This window comes from Scleropages formosus, chromosome 21 (assembly GCF_900964775.1).
Source record: "Scleropages formosus chromosome 21, fSclFor1.1, whole genome shotgun sequence".
Classification (NCBI taxonomy): Eukaryota; Metazoa; Chordata; class Actinopteri; order Osteoglossiformes; family Osteoglossidae; genus Scleropages; species Scleropages formosus.
The window spans coordinates 13977286-14005142 of record NC_041826.1 but is presented as its reverse complement, the minus strand read 5'-3'; the positions used below and the strand labels follow the sequence as shown (position 1 = coordinate 14005142).

At 47.4% G+C, this 27857-nt stretch overlaps 1 protein-coding gene across 1 annotated transcript; it reads right to left on the bottom strand.

Moving 5' to 3' along the window:
• Positions 1 to 143: 143 nt before the first annotated feature.
• On the bottom strand, positions 144 to 24763 carry cecr2 (CECR2 histone acetyl-lysine reader). The gene is made up of 16 exons (XM_018726174.2): positions 24449 to 24763; positions 12868 to 12962; positions 11156 to 11339; positions 10117 to 10238; positions 9823 to 9987; positions 9220 to 9544; positions 7915 to 8007; positions 7631 to 7784; positions 6446 to 6578; positions 6098 to 6135; positions 5618 to 5709; positions 5321 to 5447; positions 3630 to 3994; positions 3184 to 3318; positions 2266 to 3064; positions 144 to 1896 (listed from the first exon to the last, which is right to left on the bottom strand). The coding sequence occupies exons 1-16, from the start codon at positions 24566 to 24568 to the stop codon at positions 434 to 436; spliced, it is 4410 nt and encodes a 1469-aa protein (XP_018581690.2). The 5' UTR covers positions 24569 to 24763; the 3' UTR covers positions 144 to 433.
• Positions 24764 to 27857: the final 3094 nt, after the last annotated feature.

Here is a 27857-nt window from a genome sequence, read left to right as displayed (position 1 = left end):
ACAGTCCAAAAACATGCTGTTCAGGTTCACCCGTAGTGTGAGTGACGGAGAGCGTGTGTTCCACTGATATATGGATGAGTGACCCAGTGTAAGTGGTGTATCTTGCAGTGTAAGTCACCTTGGTGAATAAGGTGTATGGGCTGGTAACACTACATAGAGTTCACTGGAAGTTGCTTTGGAGAAAAGCGTCTGCTAAATAAATGTAAGGCCCTTCGTACTCTCTGCTTCAGTTATTGTTCTTGTAGTGTCATTCCTTGGTACAGGTAACATAGGCAGGTCATTTACAGCCCTGTCCTTAATAATCTCTTAATGAACTGTGCTCTGTCCTTAATACACAGCATCTTCATAATTCATCTATGGGTACACTGCACAGTCCATTAAACATGTGTAAATGAATATAAATTAGAGACACAAAAAACACATTGTCCTCTTTTCACCTAGGATAGAAATAGTGATTGGGTACTGGATCCTGCTGCACGATCATGCTTTGCAAGTGGCCCCCTACCTGGGGTTGTCTGTACAGGGAAATGCGCGACTGTTCGGTGGGGAAAGGCAGATGTTGGGGTTGATGCAGAACTTCCACCAGGTAGGGATGGGACCGTTGAGGACTTGGGTAAGGAGAATGAGACATCATGCTTGGGGATGAGCCACCTCTTTGCCACATACCAAACTGCATGCCATTCGGACCATACGTGCCTCCTGCTTTCTGTAAAGCCTGAGCGCCACATCGACGTGCTGCTGCATTATGGCTGTCCAGGTCCAGGATCTCCTTGGGACTCTCGGGCAGTTCAGGTCCCTCCTCAACCTGAGCGGGCTTCACTGGGCTGCATGTCTCCTGCCTTTCAGGCAGTGGGCTCAGAGAAAGTAGGCTGCCACTTGAGCCCTCTGAACCCTGAGGAGATACACTGCTCTCCCTCCTCCGGCCATTGATCTTGGCTGCGTGCATGTAAGCACTGGAAGATAGTGGAGGATGGGAGTAATGTGGTGCTCTGGACCATTCCTCCATGTTGAAGCTACTCCTGCTGCTACCCATTGGCTGGTGACTGTACTGTGGATACTGGTATGATGGGGACATGGTGGAGTTTCCTTGGGGATTCTGCAAGGCTGCATGATAAGGGTATGGTTCCCTTGGGTTGTGGTAGGGAGGATGGATATCAGCGTTGTCTTGGGAGCTCATAATGTGCCGTGGGGCGTGGTAAGGATAGGGCCGCTGGCTCCTTCCTTGTATTGGACCGTGTTGTCTGTTTGTAGACTGACCCATCCCAAAATGATCTCCAACCCCTTTGTCCCACCCCTGTCGGTGTTGGGGTATGACAGGATTACAAGGTGACGGCAGTTGACGAGGGCACTGTTTGCCCTGGCTATCCAGTGGAATTTTTTCCAGACAATAGGTCTCTTGTCTGTACTGGTCACTGGCAAATACAGGAGAAGGTTGGTCAAAAGGCTTCAATGTGCTTGAGTTGCCATGCTGCCAGGACAAAGGAGGGGAGTTGAGCTCCCTGCTGCTAGTGGACTTGGGCTCACTGGGCTTCCTGCCTCCATGGTCTGCAGGGCAGGGCTGAGCAGGTTGCCGGGACACAGGGTGGCTAGGAGGCAGTGATGAGATACCTGCATGTGGTGAAAGGCGTTTTGAGTTGTGGAATGGTGTGTTCTGGGAAATATTCTGATGGACTAAGGCTGTGCCATTTGGCTTCCCTCCACGCATATCTGTGTCCTGTGGGTGTTCAGCGCTGCAACCCAGCTTCTCCGTCTCCATCTCTAGCTCTCTCTCCTGATCCAGGGCAGTTGGAGTCCGTCTCACCACACTAAGGCATCTGGATTGTTCTGCAGGGCTGGGTGCTAATCTTTGCTCTTCTAGCCAGGGAAGAGCAATCATTCCAGATCTCTGAATGGCCTCTTTAGGACACAAATATAATCATGTGAAATTAATCATTTGTATTATTTATTCCTAGAACAAAGTTGTACTATATTAGCAAGCAAAAAACCTTGTACTTCATTACAGGGTATAAGTGGTAAATTTTTGGGAGCAACATGTCATTGATCTCAGGAGTACTTCAGTCATTCAGAGTATATAGTATAAGGAAATCTTAGAGCACTTAAGAAAAACAGAGAGGAGTGATAACCAAGAGACCAAGCACAAGCCTTCAGAAATTTAAATTAAATTTAAAATCCTGACATATGCATCACGATGTGTCTTGGCAAGTTCACAAAAATTAATATTCACAAGATTATTGGAGATTCTGATGCAGGAATGGTTTTTCTTACCTTTTGGCAATGAGCCCAGCAGGCGTGAAGAACACCCATTAGTGGCAGGATTCTGGGTGGATTTGAGCAGCTGGATTTCAGGCAGAGGCAGCTGTGGATTGGGCACGGGGGCAGAGGTGGTCTGTGGAGGTTGCTGGCAGTTTTTCAACTGATAGGAGTTGGGCTGAGGGTGGTTTGGAGGGCAGGATGAAGCAGACAGCTGTTGTAGGGCAATCATTTCAGGGCTATTTAGCATGGAAGCCATGTGTGTTTGGGAATTGTGTAAAGTTATGGAAGACTTATGTGGCATGGGGCTTTGGGAGCAGACAGCAGTAGAAGTCCGGTACTGACCACTAGGGGGCAAATAACCCATGGGTGGTTCTGGCCAGGGCTTAAGGGCAACAGAACAACCCCCTATGGCTGGGTTGAAGAAGTGCTGGGTTGGAAGACTACCTACACTTGGGTTTCTCACAGCAGGTGTGGCACTTTGCTCTTTGCCTTGGCTGTCCATTGTTGCCCAAACTGTGGACATTCCTGCACTGGTGTGGCAAAAACGGCTATAGATATGTTGTGGAGCAGCCCCTGAGCCCAAGTGTCTGCTACCCACGGATTGCATGACATGTCCTTCAGGAAGTAAACGAGAGGGGTACACATTGCCTTCCGGTGGTGGTGTGCAGGTGCCCCCAGACTGCAACGCTGATGGTCGTGGCCCTAGTGATGGGCCATGAACTGGACCCATGTGAAGGTGCTGCTGGGTTGGCTGGGCTTCTGGATCCACTGGAAACCTGGGGCCACGATGGTTGTCATCTCCATTACGGATCTAGAATACAAAGAATGTTTTGCATTTATAGTTTGTCTCTCAAGAGAGAAATTGCATTAAACACAAAATCTCAGGAACGTTCATCCACCTCTGTCAGATTGAAAATTATTAAATCTCACCCGCATGTTAAAATTGTAAGCCAAATGTTCAGTGCTGATTTCTGGGATCCTGGTGCCAGACGATTCCTGCTTGGGGAAGGGGAACTGAGAATCCACATCACTCTGCTGGACACTTGGGCCAGGTGGCTGCTGGGGCTGCAGCAGATGAAGAATATAGGCTCATAAACATGTCATACTCCTCTGTATATTATCCAGGATCTGTTTTTCCTACAGCAGTTCCCTTTTGACACACTGCACTATTAGTCTTTTATAACTTTTAAAAACCTTATTTAGAAATTGCATTCCCAGTAATTAAAATTCTGGATTACTATGAAATCTTTAAATCATTCCAAACTGTACTAGTGAGTCAGCCTATGTTGTGTAAGACAAACAGCCTGGAAGGGTAATGAATACTCTGGTTCACTGCTTTAGAGGCTTATATGTTGTGTATGGAACAGAGCGCTCACCGAGTGAACTGGATGGGTGACGCTGTGATGTACATCAGCTGCGGGTTGGAGCTGTCCGTGGGAGACATGGAGCCATGTGGTCACATTGGGGCAGTGTGAAGATGGAGGAGCTGCGGAAGAGTGGCTATGGCCCTTCTTGCCTAGACCGCCACGACGATGCCGGACCTGCTCCCTGGTCTGAACAAGGTTGCTCAGTCCTACCCGTCCTCCTAGATGCTTCCCTCGACTCCAACGATGCTCTTTGCGCTCCTGGTCTTCAGCTGTCTCCAGAAAATCTTCATCTGTGTCACCATCCTCCGTTGGGAAGTGCTTCAGCAGGGCCTTGTGAAAGCAGCTTTTCAGGGACTCGGCCATCATGGTATACTCTGTAGAGAAACGCAAACATGAGCACCCGAGGCATTCATCTGGATGTATTCATCATTGTGGTTTAGATTTAGCTGATGCTTTTCTCCAAAGAAACTTACAGTTTTAGCGTATAGTTATTACAATTATTTACCCATTTATACAGCTGGGTAATTTACACTACAGTTACAGGTTAAGTACTGTGTTCCAGGGAACTACACCTGGAAGAAGGATTTAAACCAGGGTTTTTTGGGTCTTGCGAATCTAGAGGTGGCGGCTACAACTACTGCATTACCTGCTGCCCCAGACTTCTCACTATTCCCATAGCAGTTTAAATTTTAAATTAATTAATTTAAATTAATGTTAAATGTGGGCGGCACGGTGGCACAGCAAGTAGCGTTGCTATCTCACAGCGCCTGGGTGGTGCAAGAGAACATGGGTTTGATCCCCACTGAGTGTGTGGAGTTTGCATGTTCTCCCCGTGTCTGCCTGGGTTTCCCCTGGGTGCTCTGGTTTCCTCCCACCATCCACAGGCATGCTGTTCAGGTTCCCCATAGTATGTGAGTGACAGAGAGAGTGTGTTCCACTGATATATGGATGTGTGACCCAGTGTAAGTAGTGTATCTAGCAGTATAAGTCACCTTGGTGACTAAGGCGTGTGGGCTAATAACACTACATAGAGTTCCTTGGAAGTCACTTTGGAGAAAAGCATCTGCTAAATAAATATAAATTAAATCAGTGTTTTGGTACCCATGGTATGCTAAGCATATAGCCTCAGAGGTAGCGTGCAGCTCGTTTAAGGACAAAATGATACAGAATTCATTGGTTCTTTCTACCAGAATCATCCCTCTGACAAGTCCTATGGGCCAAAGCTTGACCTCTGAGTCCTGCAATCAGCTGGATGGATGGCTATAATAAGAATGTTGAAGGAAAAATGGTGAAAGGGCTCTTAGGCTCTCATTGGCTAGACAGCACTGCAGGACTCAGCTCACAGAAGACAGCTCAATCTGTTGACCATTAATCAGTCATACTGCCCTCATTGCCCTAGCCTTTACTATAAGCGCTCCTCTTTCTGTCTAACTGGGAAGAAAAAGGCTTTGTAATGCAAATATAGAAATAAGTCTCTTAACATTAGACCTGACCCCCTTTTATGCATTCCAAATATATACTGATTTTCCAAGGCTTAACAAATTATCAGGGGACTGAGTTGACACATAGGGCTCAGCAATGTTTCTGCTTGTCTACTATGAGCAGGTAAATCATGCCACTGACTGAAGTATCACTTGACATGGATGGAGGAATTTGCTGCCAACAGAGCTGGAACGACATGTGAAAATGGGAGGATTTACCACTGTCTTCCCCGTTGTACTCCTGGCAGTTCTCAAAGATGAGCTTCATGTCAGACACAAACTCATCCTTGGTCATGTACTCTCCTTTGTTCAGCTTTTTCTCAATGGTAGAGAGGTCCATCGGAGTCTTGTGGAAACATGCCAAGGGAGGAAAAATTATAGCCTATATTAAATTAGACAGTTTTAAATAGATCTTCCATGAAAATGAAGGAAACCATGCACATCTGTAACTTGTACAATGAGAACTATATTGCCTATTCAAATTGCATGAGCAGAACATCCTGGTCTCGAGCACACCTGGATGATCTCGTGATAGTTGGGGGCATAAGATTCGTCCACTGGCTCCACGAATGGCCATGAGTCTTTATGTGCCTTCAGGGTCTCCAACACTAAGATAGAAGTTAGTGTGAATAAGAAGATGAGGGAGAAATTACATTGTACCTGGCAGTCATTATGTCCATGATCCAATGCAAAAAATATTAAAAACATCAATTTCCTCTAAAGTTTCTATTGACCTATCAGTATGTATAAATATCTACAATAAAGTAGAGACAGCTGGAAGCATAGTGGTTAGAGCTGCTGCCTTTGGACCCAAAGGTCAGCGGTTCGATCCCCACCTCCACTTGTAGTACCCTTAAGCAAGGTACTTGTCCTAAAAGTTGCTCTGGTAACAGCTGTATAAATGGGAATAATTGTAAGTATCTTTATATTGTCACTTGCTTTGCAGAAAAGTGCTAGCTAAACAAATTTGAATCATACAAAAGAATTAAATCATACCTTTGTACAAAGCAGTGTAATCATCACCAGTATCATAGCTGCAAAACAAGTGAGTTTTATTACACAACACACGTTGCAATATGCTTCCAAAAAAATCTGCAGAAATTAAGCAATCAAACTAGCATGAACTCAAAACTCATTGGAGTGCATCTAGCATCTTGTAGCTGAATTCAGGTTGATATAGGGGCACAACCAGGACCCACCTAGTATTAGCTAGATGTACCTAGCACAATTGCAGTGGAATGGGTGCTATATGAAAATATGGTGCATTTAATTGCTTTAGCATGACTCTGTTGGGCGGAACTACAGTATGGAGAAGGGCGGCAGCAGGAGTCAAAGATCCCTTACAAGTCCTTGGCTTGGTGGACCTCCTGAACTGGCAAGTGAGTCTCCAGGTGTAGAGGCTCAGCAGGCAGCTCCTTCCCCTGTGACAGCAGCCACACCTTCTCCTCCCGCTGCCGCCGCCGCCGCCGTGCACGCTCTGTGGGAAGCAGAAGTATCTCAGTGGAAATCTAGACAGGTTCATTTTTATGAAAAGCGTAAAATTTTACGTCGCAGATGTTGTATACATTGTCTTATTATATGCAAGGGCTTTTGTTTTGAAGGAAATGTGAATCTCTGTACAGCTCTGAAGGAGTACCGCCTCTCACGGGAAGCACATTTCGTGCTATTCTGTATAAAAACCAGGCGGCCCACCAGTTGCTTTCCAGTATCTATAAACATTTGGACACTAGAAGACACACTCAGTTTAGAGGAAGAAAAATCTATGAATGACTGATCAAGGTCTACAGGCAAAAGATTATTAATGGTTACAAGTGGACATATTTCTTTGCATGAACACCTTTCAAGGCTTGTGAGTTTTACCCCCTGTTACGGGAATTAAAGATGCCTGTAAAAGAATTCCACATAAACCATACCCCAGAGACAAGCCCCGGTGGTCTTCCATAACATTAATTAGACTCAAAAGTTAATTAACCCCTGACAGATGACATCAAAAGGAAAGGGCTCTCAAGACAAACGGGGCGGAACATTCCCACTTAGAGGGCGATATATGATTCATCTAGCGACAGGCCAAGTGGGCAGAGAGCGATGTATTATTAATAAATACCGTGATAAATCACATGCTTCACATTAGAGAATAGAGGGGAATTTCTTCCTCCTCTCCAAACTACACGGTTTGGCACAGAAACAAAAACAATGCAGCTGTATGATAGCATTAGAAACCATTTTTCTTCACACACAGCCCCCCCCGCGTCATGCCATTACTCCTCGGCTTTCGCTCCTGCCATCTATGCTTCCGAGCCAACTCTCCACGGAACACCCAGGGTCCAACATCTATTATGCCTCAAGGACTATGAGACCCCAGTGACAATATTTCTCTCTTGCTTTCATGGACTCTGCCCCCTTAGGACAAGCATCTGTCACTCAGTGCTCGTTTCACAACTCCAAAAGAGCCTGTTTTTAGCCTTCTTCATCATGCCTGACCACCCCCACCGCTCACCTCCTCCCTCCTGCAGCCCTAGCCTCCCTCACCCTGTACAGCTTTGACCCTCTCCTGCTCATCACGCTTCCGTGCGTCCCGCAGGAGCTTCTTTTCCTCCCTGTGTTGCTTGGCCAGCAGGGCCTGCCGTTCCACCTCATCCTCTTCTTTCTGCTTATCCGCTTCTGATGAGGCTTGGGATACCTCCTGCATGAACAAACACACACACACACACACACACACACACACACACCAGTGATGAGGTTACAGATCCTGCTGTTTGTTCAACGTAAATTGGAAATCCAGGGGACACTGGTGCACCAGCTGTTCCCCTGACCTCGTCCTCCTTAGAGACATGCTTGATGGGGAGGGGAGGGTTTCCGCTGCAGAATGTCACAGGACCCAGAAGCTTCTCCCTTTGCTCCTTCTCCTGAAACGGGGACAAGCACTGTTCAGTTGCAACCGGCTATGGTACAGAACTGGCACGGTGCACATGTACATGGGCACAAAAGCATTCTAAAACACAAACAGACCAGCGCCAGTGTGAGTGGCGAGTGCCAGAGGAATGGGACTTTCTGAAATAGTTGTAAGGAACAGGACACACACACTGTCCTGAATGGACCATTCATCCCTACCATACTTATGTGTTGGCCAAAGGCAGATAATTATTCTGAAAATGCCAATATTGCCAATATCTGTATTTCAAAAATAAATTCTATCAGTGGCAGTAATTCTGCTTTGTAAACAGTGGCCATATTACTAGAAAACACATCTGAGTAGGGAAAGGGCAGCAGATTCCCCTGTGGGATGGATTATCAGGGAGGGGTCTCTGCAGGTCCTGTCACAAGCCATCAACTGAATGTGCTCTCCATGAGCCAAGACTAGTCTCGCGGAAAGAGAAGCTCTGACAAGCGCTTGGGGATGTGTGTGAGCAGCTAGTGTGGGCCATCAGTCTTGCAGGGGGCTAAATCTCAACCCCCCCCTTCCATTTGTGGAAATGGTTTGCCCTTAGAGCATATCCAGTAGCTGGGAATCCATCAAGGGAACGATGAAGAGGCCCTGCTAGAGAAGAGGCCTGCAGGATCACTGGCAGTCAATCTTGAACCTCTGTGGTGCCTTAAAGGAAGGACTAGCCTCTTCAATCAGCCCTGATCTCAGCAGATGTGACGGGATCTTAGGGATGAGAAGAGGGGAGGACGGGCCCTGTATCTAAGGAGGCTGAGAGCAAGAGGCAGCACCGAGAGATGCTCTCTCCATCCAAAATTCTGCAGGGGCCTGAAGCCTAGTGCTTCGGAAACAGGTGTGCATCACACTACTGTCTGGAGAAATGCTGAAATCCAAAACCACCTCCTGGGGTCACTTCTGAGACAAATGAACATCACTAACAGCACGAAGGAAAACACACACAAAGAACAGTCTCGCACCGCTGTACCAGCAGCTGCTCAACATGCCTTTCAGCCCCCATCTTTCAGCCTCATTGCACAGTAGATTTTCACAGAGTATGAATCCACCTGCTGGTGCCGTTGCTGCAACCATTAAATAGATCACTGCTTGCAGGAGGGAGGATCCTCTTTAATAGAGATACAAAAAAAAAGGTGTGGCACACAAGCGAAGACTTTCTAGGCAGGACCTGTAGACTAACCTTGTTCATGATCATGCTGCTGATCTCAGGCAGGAAGTTCTGGCTAATGATGCGATACAGGCGGTGGTCCTCAGGGGAGGCCTTGTCTTTGATGCACTCAGCCAGACTTGCCCACTGCTCCTCTGTCTCACATACCAGTGACCAGGCACCTCGTGCTTGCTCTAAGAGGAGACTGTTCATCATCCTCAATGTCATCGCTGGCACCATTACAATTTTCTTTGTCATCATTATAATCGCCATCATTATCAACACCATCTTCATCATCACGTTCATTACCTCTGTAGAGGACATTGTGTTTACAACAAGAAAAAAAGAAAAAGTTGCACTGGTCTTGTTTTACTATCAACTGGAGCTGCACAAAGGTGAATTAGGAGAGGAAGATGAGCTGGATTCACAGAGCATCTGTCAAAGGCATTTAGAAATCAACTCACCTGGACCTGAAAACAGACTGTCTGCCTTGTTTACTTCCGTTTTCTCAGAGCAATTCATACTGGTAAACAGAAAGGCCAAAAAAGTCAGACATACACACATCACTAGTGACACCACTGATGGAAATCTCCAGTTCTGACAACCAGTACAATTCAGTCACGTTGGATCTGTTACAATGACCAAGATGATAGAACAGGAGAAATCCAGTCATTTTTACAGGAATCAGAAGGTAAAGGTTTCGCTAGCAAGTCCAACCTCAGCTGCATCTCTTCCAGCTTTTTCTTCTTTGGTGGCCTTCCCCTTTTCCTCTTCTCTGGTACTTTTATCTCAGGAGCTCCACTACCATGGCAAGTCATCGAGTTACCAGTTACAATTCAACCACTAGCGCAGGAGTGCAAAAACTCAAAACCAAGTACAGCTGCTCTTACTGAAGGTAAAGTCAGTGACCTAAGGTGCAACCTTACTCACCTGTCTGACTGCATCTTCAGAGGTTCCTCCTTGTACATTCGCGTGCCATAGAAGTACCAGTAGCGAGCACCGCTGCCATCTTGTCCCAGTGGCTCGACCCGCAAGCTGTCCGCATCCAAGCCCTGCACTCACAATTTCACAATATTGTCTTTCATATCGTTAAATAATGAATCCAAAAGGACCAAATGTGTTTTTGCTGGCAACCCTAAATGCTTGCATATTCAGCGTTAAAATCAACGATGAATCAATCTGATACATTATGTGAAAATGAGACATTACAAAGATTTTTTGCAACTACTAAGACATTGCTTCGTTTTGCAGGTAAGTTCCTCTATATTTGCTAGAATTACAGCACCATCTACAATAAAACTTTCACATTAGAGTGCTACTTAACATGCTCCTTGCAGGTCTACTTGATGCACAAGTTCTGGACATGAGCAAACTCAAACACTGTATTGATCATACACACACATCATCCGAGACTGCTTGTCCCATGCGGGGGTCGTGGGGAGCCGAAGCCGAACCTGGCAACACAGGGCGTAAGGCTGGAGGGGGAGGGGACACACCCAGGACGGGACGCCAGTCCATTGCAAGACACCTCAAGAGGGACTCGAACCCCAGACCCATTGGAGAGCAGGACCTGGTCAAACCCACTGCGCCACCGCGCCCCCCTATTATCCACAACCACCTTCAGCAATTAGCTTTAAACAATATTTCAATAAACCTTCATACTGTGGCACTGCAATAACACTAATTTCTTCTTTTGAGAAAGTGCAGGGACTTTCTGGAACACGCTTGAGGGTCTGAGCCATGGGTCTGGGAACCACTGGCAAGTACAAAGCTACAGTTCATAGCACCACACCACAGGGGTCAAGTACCTCCAGAATGACTGATACTCACTGTTTGGAAAGAGTCATTTTGATTTACATTTGGAGTGGAGTTGAGCTATCTGTGAAACTATGAGCTCTTAGATGTTCCCCCTAAAGTGATTCAGGGCCATCCCTGTGTTTGCTGGGAGTAAACAGCTCCTGCAATGTACCTTAAGCAAGTTGAAGACATCAGCAGCATCCAGCCGATAATCACAGAGACGGTGCAGCAGCTCCACCTGCGTACGTGGCGGGAGGCCCTCGAAAGTGCCCTGCCGCAGGGGGTTGGATTTGCCCTCCTCCAGCTCCCAGCGATAGCTGATGATGTCATCAAGGTAACTGCTGAATGCCTGTGGCCTGAGATGCAGAGGACAGGATGGCACTGGTCAGACTCCAGCATGAGTGTTGCAGCACCAAAAACAGATAATTAAAAAAAAAAGGCTGCAAAACACAAAAATCACTACGGAGCCTTTTTTCCTGGCTAAAATTTAAATAAAATTGGTAAAACAAAATAAGAAGTTTTTCTGTAAGGTCACTAATACTGCTGTCAAATATTTACATGCGTTTCGATTATTGATTTCTCAATGAGTTTGTACTATTTGCAATAAGGCAGTATCGTCATGCTAAATAAAGGAAAGTAAATGTCACGACTAGTGATTTTCCTTCCCAGTTTACACCACTGCAGTAAAATAAAGACTAATACTTAAAAAAAAAAAAACCCCAAAAACCTCTGGGTTGAAAAATAAATAAAAACAGTGGAGGAGAAAGGGAAGGAATTTAAAGATAGTTGTAGTGTTGTTAATGCACGTTAACGTAGTTCTCCCGAATTTTGCTTTGGTTTTATTACAGGTCAGTAAATAGGTCCCAGTTCCTGGAACTGGAAGTAGTCAGATGACTAATTCAGAGATGCGATGTCTTTCGTTCCAGTTCTAATAAAGCCCCCCGAAGGCTCAGGCAGGGACGAGGTTCGCTACGTGGCAGGAAACAAAGAGGAGGGAAAATGGCTACTTGACACAGCTGCAGGCACACACTCCTCAGCGCCTCTGCGCCACCCCTCCCGCTGCTTTTCCGCCTCCCTCTGAAGCACATGGTTTATCGTGTGTTGATGAAAGGGTTGATTCTCTGACACCCCCAAACAGACCACCCCTCCTTCCATCCTAGATGCCAGCAGGTGTCTGATCCAATAAGCCACGGTATCTCAGTCGCTACCATTGCCATGGCAGAAGGTGGAAACAGGATCACCGCAGCCAGCCCCATCCTTGGTGGCAAAGGAGGAGGGGGTTCACGTCAAGAGCTTCTCTGTGGGGCTGAGCTGTTTACAGTGGTCACCTCCCTCCATCCCCTGCTCTATACTGCCAGGCCCCCGACAACACCAAGCTACACCATGACTGAAGTGTGGAGTCCTAGCCTTCTCTGGGCTGAACTCGGGTAGCACGGACAGAGAGAGGAGGTCCCCCACACACACACGTCATGGCAAACCAGAGCCTAACCCGGCAACACAGGGTGCATGGCTGGAGATGGAGGGGACACACCCAGGACGGGACGCCAGTCCATCACAAGGCACCCCAGGCAGGACTCGAACCCCAGACCCACCAGAGAGCAGGCCCTGGCCAAACCTGCTGTGCCACCACACCCCCCCACCCTACATAAACACCTAAAGGTGAACCAAAGAGACTCACAGGATGGAATTACAAATACCCATCCCTTCTCATTTACACAAGGACCCCCCTTCCAACCTCCCACCCCGGTCCTGTAACTCAAAGCTCCAAAGTGGGTGCATCTCGGGGGCATTTTGAAAGGACAGCGAGTCCACAGTACTCCAGGTAGGCCCAACAATCAGGGGGAGGAGAAAAGACAGAGCGCACAAGAGGTAGAGGTCACTCACGTGATATCCGTGCGCTGGTAGCACCCCCGCAGCAGAGCACAGATGAGGTTAGCCAGGAAGGCATGGTCCTGACTCAGCAGCGCTTCTTCTAGATCCTGACCCACGACAAACAAAAATAAAGGGGTGTCAACACCAGCCTCGGCAGCGTCGCAGGCTAACGATGCCGTTGCATTCTTAAGCAATTCAGAAACAAAACTATGGAACAAATTAAGTGTGAATGCAGTAGCGGCTTCAAAAGACATGACGGCATCCATTCCACAGGGGGAATTAATGGTGCAGACTGGGGACATTACTTCTATAATGCAATATACGTAGTACAAGTACAAATACGATCAAGTTGGATAACAGGGAGCTTTCCGCCCTGCTGCACTAGGGAACAGACTCCAGATAGAAAGACTGTACTTCATACCGGAATCACTTGTGTAAAATACTTTGAAATAAACTAGGTCAAAACTTCTGAGTTGCTTTGGATAAATGTAGAAGGTAAGTAACACACTAATAAATAATAATGACCATGATCATCATCATCATCATCATCCAGAGCTCTGAGAAGAGATGCGTTGTAGAAGTTTCCATTACGTTGCCAAATGTTTCTTGGAGAAGCATTTGAAGGTTGAGGTTCAAGTTCAACGTTGCCCCCCCCCCCCCAACCCTGAAACACTGTGGCGCCACCATTGAGGGTTTGTGAAGCGTTAGTAAGCAGAGCACAAACTTTGGATGAGGGGGTGGAACCCCTGTTGAGGAGCCAGGCTCCCACCTCTCGCTAGTCCGTCCCATTCTCCTTCGCCATCCTAGAGAGCCAAGCCAATCAGTTTACACCTAACACATACTGCCACCGTACCACAGCTACCCTGAAATCTTATTGTTATGAAGGGAGGGGGAGGCAGGGGTCCATGATTTGCTTTGTTGCTTTCCCAGAATGAAGTTGGACATCCTTTTTTCTGGCATCCCTCCTTCTGTAAGGGTCCAGCAGCAGCTGTAGGCCTCTGCCAGTTAGGCTTGTCCTTTAACCTCACAGATTTTGATCAGCCCAATGCCCTTCCCTCACATTTGCCATTATGCTGCGAAAAACCCGTCTTTGTCTTGGAGGGGCTGACGCAGCAGTCTCCGAGCCTCTCTGGAGCAACTCTGTGACGTCAGGGGTTAACCTAGGGGTCGTTTCAGGGTCGGCGCGCACGCCTCGCAGCTGTGGAGGGGCACGGAAACCAGGAGCCAACAGTCAGCAGGAAGAAAAACAGAAGGAAGGCTGGAAAACAGGATAAGATGAATGTCACTGCTGCGGGTGAACAATCCAGCCTCGCAAACAATGCGGAGAACCAACCTTGTCCAAGTGACCCACCATTCAAAATGCAAACTACTTTGGCCAGGCTCAATTAAGCACCTTCAGCACGTTTTTTTGAAGGATAAGCTGTGAAACGAAACACGTCACAGGAGGTGTGGAACAGCTCGGATTGTTGGGCACCGAACTTGAGCTCGCCGGCACAGCCAAGGGCGTACAATGGACTAAGAGCTTGGACCAACTCTGTGGGCTTTGGGACTTTGACAGCCAGCAGCTGCATGCCTCTGAAGGTCCAGAAATCAAACTTCCTTCAAGGTATCAAGAGTTCCCTGGGATGTCTGTGTGTGTATTTGTACTGGTGACAGTGTATGAGTGCACACTCAGGAATTCCTGGAGGGCTGCCTGTACAAGTGTCCAGGCCTGTTGATATGGGCCAGTTGATCATCTGGACCTCCAGATCCCCCGTCACACTTACTGCCTCCTCGTTTCCCCCGACCGCCAACAGCCCCACCCATGGGGAAAGGCCCATCCATCAGCACCGGCTGCACTTTGATCAGGCTTCAAACCCGGGGCCAGCCAGGGGAGGAGGGGGGGGATGTGCTGGATTAACACCGCCCAACACCACCTTTGAAGTGCAATTCAGATGATGAAGAAGGGGAATTAATATTGCATGCAGCCTTTCTTTAGGTTCCCAAGATCCCTCCTTTACTTTCTTCCATTGCTGCCTGCTGTTTAACACACAGCCTGATTGAGCTGGCTCCCATACCCGCCCCGCCCCCCCCAACCCAGCAGCTGGTCCAGTCCTGACGGGGCACACAGAATGGATCAAACAACTCCACAATTTCTCAGGATTAGAATTTCCCCAGAACTCCTCCATCATCTGCTTCACTGGTCAATACTGAGAGAGAGAAAAAAAAATTCTCAAGGTGAAGGTGGAGTGATCTTGAGCCAGGCTGAAGGAAAAGGATAAGAGGTGCTGGCAGGATTATAAAGACAGCTACACTGCTATGTGTGAGAAATTATTGGATGTATTACTAAGTAGTCTAACATGGCAACTTGGCTCGGGGATTGACTTGTTCATACATGTCCCCTGTCAAGGTGTGCCTGGGGTCAGAGGTAATCTTGTCATGTGATGTCACCCATTTCCTCACCCCATGAACTGTGATCTTAGTTTAGACATCACACAAAATTCTGGTGTTGCACAGAAAAGATCTGAGTGGAAAAGGAGAGTTTGTGGTGCCTAGGGCACAAGCTCACTATAGCACCTGTGGAGATGGTCAAAGGTAAACTTCTGTCTTCTACCTGAGGACATGAATAAGTAGGTTTGCACATATATAAGTCTGCATTTTGAGGAAGCACAAATGGTGCTCAAGACAGCCGCTCTGTTGGATGTTTATTTAGAGGCCCGCAGAAATGCTGTGCTCTTTGAGGACAGCAAATACCACAGAGGTCAAAGGTCAATGACCGTTCACCTCCCCTTCCCTGAATAAAGGAGTTATCTGACTGAGGATTGGCCACAGAAAATACCACAGTGCCTGCAACCTGACCCTTGCAAAACAACTGGTATTCAACACCACTAGCAGCAGGGAGCCTTTTACCTATGGATGATAAGGAAAATGCATGTTAGTATTGGGAGATTCCACGGCTTGTGTGATGCTTGAACCCTGGTACTTTGGAGACACAGTGACAAGAACTGAAGAGAAGAAAAAGAAAAAAAAGCTGTAAAACTAAGTCTCCATGTTTCCAGGTGTTCCCCTTCTTGGTGCACAAGAGTTCTTGGTGTTCTTCTATTCTCAATCAAAAAGACCGAAAAAACACACGAGTTTCTTTGTACTCTCTTGCCGTTGGGGGCTTTTTCCTCAATGGTTCATACACTCCCCCGCTCTTCGTCCACAACCTTGTATCTTGCTTTTATGATCTTTGCCCTTCATGACCTCTAGCTTCTGGAACATCTTTCTGAAATGCATACTGAAGCCAAATAGAATAGCATAATATCAAGTTGCTGTATAAGAAAGAACACACAATAATAACAACCAAAGGACTAAAAATTTAAAGGAATGAGGAGAAACTCATTAAGGGGTTCGGAAGGGTTAGGTGGTTAGTGAAGTTTCTATTGCGGTTATTAATCTACTACTGCTTGAAAGGAATTCCTTGCTCCAAGTTAAGCTAAGAGAGCTGAGATAAAACCATTCAAATTTTCAACCATGCCCGTTCTGGATCTTAGTGTAACCAGACTCTGTTAAAGCTCAGCGCACATGGGAAGTGCTTGTGGCCTGTTTTTCACTCAGTAGTGAGGAATGATGCATGGGGATAAGAAAATCCCTCTCTCTCTCTCTTTCACTCACTCACTCACACCCTTTTAAGGGCAACTCTTTGGCCACTCCTGCACTTTTGACCTCAGTCTGACCATAGGCCACAGACCAATCTTCTGGAATGCTTCACAGTCCGTCACCATGGCAGTCTCACTTCCTTTCATTAAAACTCCACGGGATGGGACTGCAGCACTCTGCAATGATCTGAAGAACAAGCCAGAGAGGGCGATAGGGACTGGGCTTAATGGTCTGACTAATGGCCTCTTCTACAAAAGACACCCCTGAACCACCCCCACCCACTACCACAAATCTAAACATCCTGACCTTGGGCACACTGGCTGCATTTTATAGGAGGTCGCAGTCCGGAAGAGGCTGTTCCAGTTGAGTTCCTTGGGGGTGTATAGTGGGGGATGGGGGGGGGGGGTCTCTTTGTCGGAGGCAGGTGTGACGAGAGAGAGAAAGGTCCTGATGTCAACATCACTCCACAGGTGAGGATCACGGTCATACATTAACTCTGAGTGCGCATGTGTGAGCGAGCGAGGAAGACAGAAGGATGAGAGCAGAAGCAAGCTCGATGGAATCGACTTTAACCATTATATGACTGAACCGGATTACTCTGGACCAGTCTGATGGTTCACTTTTCAGGGAGCGCTGTGGTGAAATGCATGACCTGAGTTTAGGTCAGTAAATGGTTTTAACTTATTTTCCTCCAAAGATCTTCAAAGCAATATAACATACGCACGGACGGATTACTAATGAATTACAGGCTGAGAAATAATTAAACAAACCACAAGAGACCATCAGCTACCACTGGTTCCCATTACAGAAGTGGGACATGGAGAGACGAGGAGCCTCAGGTAGCATTTGATCTTTCCCAAAATCTCATGGTACCAAGATAAAACCGCTGTCCGCCCGACTTTTGTCGGCCTTTAAATCCACCCTGACACAGCTCACCTCTAATGAAAAAGTGCACAACAGACTATTACAAGCCTCTGATCTAAAGAAAACCAGCAAGGCAAAGCCATCGTGGAGGGTTTTACAAAGGTAATATATTTCTCTGTAAAAGCACCCCCCCCTCCCCAAGAGGAAAGGAGCAAAGGGGGATCTAACTGTGCCTTTGTTCCTTCTGGTCCTGAGCACCCCTCTAAATCGAAGCTTGGAGTCCCACCCCTCTCCCCCCCCCCTTTCAGCCCCTGGAGCCCCAGGTCCCACACGTCTCCCACGACCGCAAGCAGCTAGCTCCTCCCCAGCTGTACTGGGGCTGCAGGGTGACATTCCCGCCGGTTACTACGCAGTGCCCCCCCCCCTCCTCAAAACACTCAGTAGCCTGTGGGAGGGTCTAGAGTGAGCTCAGAAAAACCCTCCCATCCTCTGCCACCCTAAATCCCAAGTGCCACATTAACACAGGCACAAAAAATACTATCAGACATAACTTGCATACTTGCACAACAACATACATTCAACACGTACTGATGGACGGCTCAGCAACTGCAAAGCCAGTAACGACCATTGACCTAAATGATCTAGCAAGCTTCCAACCCCTTTCTGAGAGCCACGAGGGCAGGACCCTTAAGAGAAGTCGGCCCCTGGCTGGAGAGAAGAAATGCGGAGCCATGGGGAGCTCCAACAATGGACCCGCCCAGAGCACGACTGGTGCTCCCCTCTCCACCCCCCAAAAGCACTTCACATATAACCCTGTGATGCATGTGCTGCTGTGCTTAGCTGTCAATCCAGGATTGTGAGGGAGGTTGGGGTTGGCTGAGCTGGAGACCTGCTGGGCATGGTGTTTGAGAGCATGGAGCGTACCAACTGGTTTGGAAGTCTTTGAGCAGGACCGAATGAAAGGGTTGCTTAAGGAACAGAGCGAGAGAGTGTGTGTGTGTGTGTGTGTGTGTGTGCGGGTGTATGGTTACCTCTTCAGCCATCCCTACTCTATCTCAGCAACTTCAAAATTGTGTCATTACCTGCGTGCGTTTAGCCCATAACACACAGGTCCGTCACTGAAATCCTACAGCCATCCTTCCATTCCTCCTCCAACCACAACCCACTGTCCTAAAGCTTCCTTTTTGCAGTCATTCAGCCTCAGCCCAGCGCACAGACTGCAAATTCTCCACGTACATCCACACAGAACGGGCCACACATTCAAACATTTTCTTCGCATTTAAAGATGGCATGAGGAGCCCGGTTATAATCAACAGCCTCAACCGTGCAGAGATTCCAGACACGCTCCACCAGCGAGGCAGAGCCCCTCCACTCCCAGGGGTAAAAGAAAAGAGTCACCATCTGTGTTTTAGTCATGGTTGCACCGTGGTGCAGCTACGCCCAGAGCTGCCAGCCGCAGTGTGCCCAGGCAAGAAGGAACGAGGATTAAGGTCGTTTATTCTTATGGAAGGACAATGGGCCACAGTGTGTAGGCAGGTGAGGGAGGAGTTATGGGACTAAAGAATTGTCAAGGTTGGGATCAGCAGGATGCTTTCCTGGAAAGAATGACAAAACCGGAGCATCCGTCTGAAGCCACTAGAACCATAATCGAGTAAACGGCAGAAAAAATTGGCACAGACAAACCCCGTGAGAAGCAGGCGCTTTTGTGTGGCAGTAAGAGCAGCTTCACGCGGGCAGAACGCATCCAAAACGCCTTTCTGTCCTGCACTTTTGCTTTGGGTTTGTCTCGGTAAAACGAAAATATGCTTGGCACATAAGCTTGTTAATATTTTTATATATATACACACACACACACACACACACACACACACACACACACACACATATATATATATACACACAGTATATTTTTTAAAATTTCAGAACTGATTTTGTGCATCACATAGGAATCTGGAGACGGTAAGAAATAATAAACGTAATAAGGTTGGGGGTAAGTTCCAGCACTCGCACCTCTCACACAGGAAACCCAACCCATCACAGAGAATGGCCTCCTGGGGTAATTAGCGAAGGGCAGATCAAGGCACTTTGTCATTTAGACCCAGCAGGTGTATTAGAATGGGCCTTATGTGCCTCTTACTGCCACAGAATTGCCCGCGACCATGAAACGGGCAGTCGGCGTATGGCCATCGGAGCTTAATTGGGCAGCAAGTTCAAGCAAAGGAACAGGTGCTCCGGTCGTATCGCAGCTCTGCAATTCACCAGGGCCACATACGCTGCCGGCAAACTCGGCACAGATGTGGCGAAACGGCCTCGCACCGCAGGGCGAGAAGACGGCTTTGCATCTGCCGCTTTAACCTTCAGAATGACTGACCTTGTCTCACCGCCGTTCAGAGCTGCAGCGGGAACCTGCCTCCTCCGCGGCCATCGCGCCTTTGGACGGATATACCAGCTGACTTATCGATTTGCCCTTAAAACAAATCACCCGAGGTGTCTCGTTAAACGAACGAGCGTGATGAAAGAGGCTTAAACCCTCCTCCTGATCTCTAGATAGCGTCAGAGAATGAAGACGTACGCTAGCAGGAACGTGGCGCAAAAGCACACGTCCTGGAGCCCCCTCCAAAGCACGCACGGAACATAAGGAGTGCCCCTCAGCCATCGCGGCTAAGGGCCGGTCCGGCAGCCTTCGGTCTCAGGGGCCTCCCGGAGGCGTCGGGATTTCAGGGCTCATTTCACGGCCACGCTGCTAGGAAATGGAGCGTGCTTGGCAGACAAAGAACCGGGGCCTGGTCACAGTGTGCATTTCCTTCAAAGCGTCAAGCCTTGAGGACTGACGACGTCAACTGGGGAACGATGAGCAAGGAAGAACTAAAACGATATCTTCAGGAAAAGATGCTGCTCAGGACACCAGCTTCCGACTGCTTTGAGCGCACCATAATTTTTCAAAACAACTTAACGTTGTTATAGATGTACACCGAGTGCCCGGAAAAGAAATGTGCTTCTCAGCTGGTGCACCAGAGCAACAGACAGTCACATGTTATAGAGCCACCGTCTCATTTGCGCCGTACACACGGTAAGCCTACGGGGATAAGAGTACAAGATGGACTGATGGAATGTCAGGATGCACTGAGATCAACACCTGAGGGAGCCTTATTCATCTGGGGGACTGACAAGCTGCTTCCTGCTCCCATCTTCACTTCCTTGCCTTCCTCAGTCATCCGGTAACCAAACCCCATTAATCACAGACAAACCTCACAAACACGGTAAGAAAACCCATCACACCGCTAAAGTTCTCAAACACCAATTAACTGCATTTACCAATGAGTTATTGTTGTCAGTTTCAAAGAGCAAATTGACACTTTAAGCATTTCAGTGTCGACTCAACTGGTCCCAGTGGCTCAGCTCATTGTTCTTCCAGGATGGAGTCTGATTCCTGAATCTTTCAGCCCACCTGATAAGCTTTTCATTCCTGCTGATCACACTTCATTGCCAAAGGAGGCATCCATCCTTATAGTGATATTTTCCTTGCCCACAAGCTCCATTCAGAAGAGACAAGACCAGTTGGTCCTCCTAGAGCACCTTCTTGGCCCTGCACTCCCTTTGAGTGAAACGGCAAAGCAAGGACCATAATATCCACATCATTCTGAACATCTTCCCAGTACATGCCACTCTTACACTGTCTCCTTTGTACCATACTCAAAGTGATCTTTTTTTTTGCATGTACTTCTAGTCAGAGGGCTGCTGGATTTGATAACCCATCAATGATTCTGGCTGATTGTTATTCTTAGAAGAAAAAAAATCATTGCTTATTACATATGTCACCAAGAACAAGGGAAAATGATTTTCACACTACCAAGCAACCTGCTAGAAATAAGAATGTTACTATAACTGCTGCATGCCATATTCAAAGCAAAAAAAGAGCTTCTTGCATAGCTGGCATGTTGCAATGTAGGAAATCTCATAGACACTTCAGTAATTCCTACATTTGAACTAACAGAATTGGTATTTATATTCTTTATTTGCTCGAAATCACTCAGGGCATGCTGGACACTGAAGGTGTTCAATACTCAGTTTGAGTTCAGGTCTTATAACACACATCCCAGAGAGGTTCTTCTTACAGCCTATGGATAATGATGGTCAGCACAAAGGGGCCCAGTGTCCCAGACTCCATCTGAGATTGAATGTACCCAACCTGGTTCTGTCCACACCCTCCTTCGCCCTGGTCTTATCTCCAGTCCCACATACTCTTTGCATAGCTCTCAAAGGATTAAGTTGCTCCAAGGCCTTAAATTAAGAATAGATTACCATTATAAAGTCAATATTTGCCATGTGAAAGATTGCTTACAGGAATCATCTCACAGTATCTCAATTCATTCAACACATTTTACAGCTCCTGATTATTGCTAAATACCTGAACTGACAATTACTATACTGCACCACCCCAACACACAAAGTATGAATCGACACACACAGTGGCTGAAGCCGCTCATCCCGAGTGCGGTTGCGGCAAGCTGGAGCCTAACCCAGCGACACAGGGCGCAGGGCAGGAGGGGACACACCCAGGACAGGACACCAGTCCATTGCAAGGCACCCCAAGGGGGACTCGAACCCCAGACCCACCAGCGAGCAGGATCTGGTGAAAACAACTGTGCCACCGCACCCCCAGCACAAATCCAGATGGACACCAATATAGAACTATGCAAAGAAAAAGGGGGAAAAAAAAAAAAAAAAGTGTTCAGATTATCAAATGATCAGTTAAACAGTCTACACTTTCATATCACTTAAAAAAAAATTGTCACCAAGCAGGGCAGTAATGCAACCACAGTACAGTTGCATATAATGGTGACTGATCCTACCAGCAGTAAACAAACTGGTCACCAAGGAAATTACCAAAGGCACGGATTCACAATTATCAAGTTTATTTCACATCATGAGACCGAGCTAAAACACAAAAGTAGAGATGGTGTATTTATTCATTATTGACGAGTTTGGGCTGCATGACGGTGCACAGAAAGTGATGGAGGTAAAGAGCTGGAATCACAGCACCTAGGTGTTGATTTAATTAAAACTCGGGGGTTTACGACTGATCAACTTAAAATATTAGCAACAGAACTCATGGCAGCGAGCACAATTAGCAGGGAGGAATTAAGGGTTCGACCGAACACCTCTAGGACACTTTCTTCATCTCCGATCACCTACACCTTTTCTGGGATTAACAAAACCTGCAGTGTTTTTTTTTCCGGCTTCTGCGAAGAATGTACAAAGAATGATGTAATAAGGTTGCGTCGCCTTCCACTACTAATCTGTTCTTGAGGTGACCTCTCCGGTGCGGCTCGAGATGCGCACGAGGTCAGCGCGCGGGACGGACGATCAGTCATCAGCACCGACAGCCAAGGAGGGGGTGCAGCGGGGTAATGGCGTGCAAGGTATTTGTCGAGACGGAAGAACAATATTAGCAGCAGAACTCAATGGAGTTATACACAAGCATCTGACCGTTTTATTTTGATCACTAACATTTTGATTTTATTTTTGGCGGGAAATTATAGGCTCGCATGATACTGAGGGCCACGTCACGTCAACTCCGCCGAAAACACCGGAACGCAAGTGCACTCGTCGCTCTAGTAACAGGCCCAGCGAGGCGTCCGTAGTGCAGGAGCCTGGCAGCGTGGGGGCGGTGCGACTGGGTATAGGTTCCATCTCCACTCTTCCGCGGGCCGCTTTTGGCCGATTTCTTTTCCTCCCAGAGGAGGAAGACATGCGTTTCGGGTGAACCGGCGACTCTAAAATGGACAGGCATTGTGTGCGTTACGCCGCTCTGCTGTGTGTGTGGACAGCTGACTGACAGTAGGGACTTGATTTTACTATAGTGCATCATTGTTAGTCACCTAGGATAAAGCTGTCAGGTGAGAAATTACGGAATGTCGGTTTTGGGGAGAAGCATCTGCTAAATTAATAAATGTAAAGGACAATGTTTGTACCCCGCTCTGTCTTCCTGCCTGCCAAGTAACAAAGCGATGGCTTTCTCACACCCCCACAGAGGAACTGGTAGGGGGGGGCAGGGGGTGACTGCTGATGCATGATGTTGACCTTCCTTACCCGTTTTCCCGGGGACCCATCAGTCTTTCTCCAGCATCAAAAACGATTCCTATTCAGCTCGATGACTCCATCCGTCAGCAGGCCGACCTGGCCAAAAAGCCCCGGAAACTTGGGGCGCCACGACGACACGGAACCCCTGGACTGGAGCGGGAGCCGTTCAAACGCACCTTCTGCCGTAGAGTCGCGCGGCAACAGCTCACCCCTCGTGTCAGCCCGATCACCGTGTGCGCGTGCCGCGATCGACCAGCGTCATAATCGTTATGACCATATTCATAAATACTAGGGTACGGTCCCGTCCCCCCCCCCGCAATTTTTAAGTAATAATAATTAGCCTAATGCCCCCCCCAAATATTTACTTCCAGGTGAGGTGGTGATAATATTTAGACTCCCAGTATTAGACAAGTTATGATGTCCCTGATGATGTCAAAACACAAAAGCGCGTGCTTTCTGGACACAAAAGCGAAGAGCCCCACGCGCGAAGTTCCCCAACCCGCTCCCTGCATCTGCGCCCCAAACTTGTCTTCTTCCCCACGATTAGGTCATTACCCATCATTCACCCAAGATCAACTCGAGGTGCGTGGACTTCCAAGACAATTATAAAACTCCCCTAAAATTGGGGGGGGATCGAATTAGGCATTCAAAATAAGACAATATTAGAAACATGACATTTTTTAAAACGAATCCCGCTAAGAGTTTTCGGCGATGCTGAACAGATCGCAACACGAAAACAAACCACACACCACGTTGGAATTTACCGATCAAAACAAGTCAACGGTGCAATTATTAAAATAAAGAAACGGCTGAGCGACTCTGTTTCTGCGTTACCTCCAGTGTTTATTTTAACAGAAGGTTAAGCACAATTACACGATATTAGCCAATCGCATTAAATATCTAGGAAACAACGACCCGAGAAACTTGGGAAAGGCTTAATAGAAGTTAAAAGGCGTTTTTTAACATCATTAAGGCGTCCACTTGGGTCGGTTGTTTTTTTTTTTTTTTTTTTTTTTCTCTTTACCTCAATTTCAAAGTCTGGCAGATTGAAGGCGGTCCTGAACATGGAGCAGAAGTGGGCTATTGCTGGGACTTCCCACCAGGACTGGACCTCTTCCACAGAAACTCCACATCCCTGGGACATCTTTCGCCGAGGACCGCGACCGAGACCGAGACCTGCGCAGCTCGCATCCGCTCAAGCTCCCTGCCTGCGCCGCCCACACTCCAGCGAACGAAGCGAACTTATTGCAGAAGCCGCGCTCGCCGACCCTCCATCGCAAGCCGGAGAGCCCGAGTGCGCTGCTGCGAATTTCGCGAGTAGGGACCAGACGAGGGGGACCCTACCACCTCGGCAAGGGAGGGGTGCGCAGCGGCCCCAGCGCCCACACTCGCTTCGGGGATCCCGGCTATCGACCATCACTGCTCCCGTTGCATCTTTTTATAAGTCTCTGCGCTCGGGATCACTGGAATGGTGACGTGCGTGTCCGCGGGCGGGCGTGCGTGCGTGTCGTTGATCGCACGCGTCTCCCACTAACGCTCGTTATTAGACTGGTCTACGTTTAAAGGGCAGGATCTGTGGGTTTGGACGCGGTTGAAAAAAAAGCGCTTCTTTTGCCTGAGCGCCGTGTCCTGTAGTGCTGCGGCGTCCGAAGAGGAGGAGAAAACACCGTGATTTAAGGTTCTGTTATGATACACACACACACACACACACACACACACACACACACACACACACACACACACACACGTGGTTCTGCAGCCACCGTGGTCTCAGTACCGTCTACAAAGAAACACGTGTAGCATTATAATGATCTAAAGATATTTTTCGGTGAAGGAATTTTCCGTTTTTCTCTTCATTGAAAATACTTGCTAGCCAATCTGATACATACTTTACTTCCTAAGATTTTGCTTATACAAAACAAATCGCTCAGAAATGTTCTCTTTTCTCAGTTACGCAGTCTGTTCACACTGACACTTCAAAATAAATGGTAAAATCCTGCTTGCCTGTGTGTGTTATAACTGGTGCTCATATTTGAATTTAATTAATTAACACGTAAAATTTTGTCACTAACGACAGGGGAAGCAGTAAAATGTAAGTTCATAGTAGTAATAATCGGTTAATGGACGAAACGACATGTCAGGTATTTAGGAGCAGAAAATAGTTATAATTCTCAGAGCAATTGTTGGAATTAAACTTCTCATTTGCGTACAACTTTTTATTTGGACTTAACGGAATTTAGCTTTTAGCGCCCCCTGCAGGTGGAAGGAATGTGTTTAATTTTTTATTTATTTATTTATTTTTTTTTATAAAAATTGAAAATGTGTGTGTGTGTGTAGTCTTTCTTTTCCCCCATTCTTACAGCATCAAAATACTGAGAATTATGGTACACCTAACAGTGAAGGAACTCACTGTATTCCTGCTGGCCATCATGAGACCTCTTGTTTCAGTCCGTATAGAACTCGCAATATTTTGGGAAAAAAGGACTAGTGAACGCATTTATCCATGATCCCAGTGCTGGTTTGAGTTAGATATATTTTGCAGGTTTGTCTGCTGCCTTGTCTTTGGAATGATATGTCAGTGTTGATCGGTAGTGTAAATTGTCAAGTATTGGGGGTCAAAAAATATTAGCAATAGTACTCAGTGGAGTTGTGCTCAGGCTTGTTTGTGTATTGGGAGAGTCACGCTTCCCACTTGTCATGCCTGTGGTGCTGATAAAAAGCCGCCTAATGGAACTGACAGGCAGACCAGCAAGCCCTGCTCGAGCTGAACTCAGTTCAGCAATATCCAGGATGTTCGTGCCATTGCCCCCGGGGTGGTCACAGACAGCCATTGTGGTGCAGCAGGTCCAAGGCTGGTTCTGTGTCCCTAGAGAGCTTCCAGCCCTGCCTCCTTCTTGGTGTTGCTAGGAGACAGAGCCTGCCCAAGCCCAAGGTGGCCAAACTTGGTCAAGGTGGTTGCCGTTCGCACACATGAGCAATCCGGTCTAGTGTGGAACCATCCAGATCCTCTGTGCGACAACTGAGGATAGACCGGACTCTCCGGTGTCTTTCTCACATTTTTTCCTGCTTCATTTCACCAACAAATTTTGCCTCCAGTTGGGAATTTATTTTAAAAAATATCCCTGAATATATGAACATTCTTTCTTTCTTTTCTTGGTCCTTGGTCTGTTTATTCTATTTGCTTTTGGTTAGTGTGACTTACATACTGTAAGGCATGACAACTTCCAATATATTTTTTTTTTAAACATGTATTTCATACATATAGTTTACACAGACCATTAGATGTGTGTTAGTTTTAAGTGGCACATCTTTAAGCACAGCATAATAGTTGTTAGTGTGTTGCACGGTCTCGGATGAAGCGTTACACTATACCTTCTAACAGCTATTGTTCTTTTCTTTCACCTGCTGTTTACTCCATTCATTGATAATGACATCAGTGTCTTGACACCGAAGACTCCCAGTATGAGTACCAAGCAATCCTTTATCCTCTGGGTCTGGGCAAGCTGACAGAGGGGCACCGTGAGAACTGGGACGTGTGGGCCAAGTTCAACGGGTACCTCAAGGGGACGGAGCTTGTGAGTAACCTGACACCCATTGGTCCGGTCATCACACACACCTACTGTGCTGTTGCAGTTGAGGCCCATTGAGCACCCAACCCAACCCAACCCTGCCAGCCCTCCTATTGGACCAGCTAGTTTGGCCCAGCTCAAGGGAGACACCTCCCCCTGCCTGCCAGGGACTGTCCGTAATGCTCTCGCCGGAACCCAAGTGTAAGAAACCCACCACTGTGTGTGTGAGACGGCAGATTAGGGAACAGTATAGTACATTGGGTAGTGCTGAGCAGATGGAACGATTCAGTATTTTGTTTAATAGACTGCGGCAGGATTAATGAAAAAAGGGGGTTGGGGGAGTGGGGGCTGTTTTGTACTCAGAGGACGCAGGTTCGACTCTCACCTTCTGCTGTAGTACCGTTGATGAAGGTGCTTGCCCTGATTTGCTGCAGTAAAAATGACCCAAATGTATAAATTGATAAATCGTTGTGAATTATTTTGGAGTAAAGTGTCAGCTAAATACTAACTAAAATAGTGGTAAAGAAAATAAACCTTTGACCTCACTTGACATTCCCCATTGTAGCCATAAAGGATAAAGAATCCATGAAAGTGTCTCTTTATAGCAAATCATCTTTTCTAGTTCCTAATAAGGGGCATAGCGGTGCGGTGGGCTTGGCCAGGTTCCGCACTCTGGCGGGTCCGGGGTTCGAGTCCCGCTTGGGGTGCCTTGTGATGGACTGGCGTTCCGTCCTGGGTGTGTCCCCTCCTCCTCCAGCCTTGCGCCCTGCGTTGTCGGGTTAGGCTCCAGTTCGCTGCGACCCGGCTTGGGACAAGCGGTTCCAGACTCTGTGTGTGTAGTTCCCAATACATAACTGTCTCAAC

Excerpts from the sequence above, each read along its gene's own strand:
- cecr2 (XM_018726174.2), bottom strand. The coding sequence starts at position 24,568 with ATGTCCCAGGGATGTGGAGTTTCTGTGGAAGAGGTCCAGTCCTGGTGG. Across the intron at positions 10,239-11,155 it reads ATGTCTTCAACTTGCTTAAG|GGCTTGGATGCGGACAGCTT; the intron begins GTACATTGCAGG and ends TTGTGAGTGCAG. Across the intron at positions 6,136-6,445 it reads GTCCACCAAGCCAAGGACTT|CTATGATACTGGTGATGATT; the intron begins GTAAGGGATCTT and ends CTTGTTTTGCAG.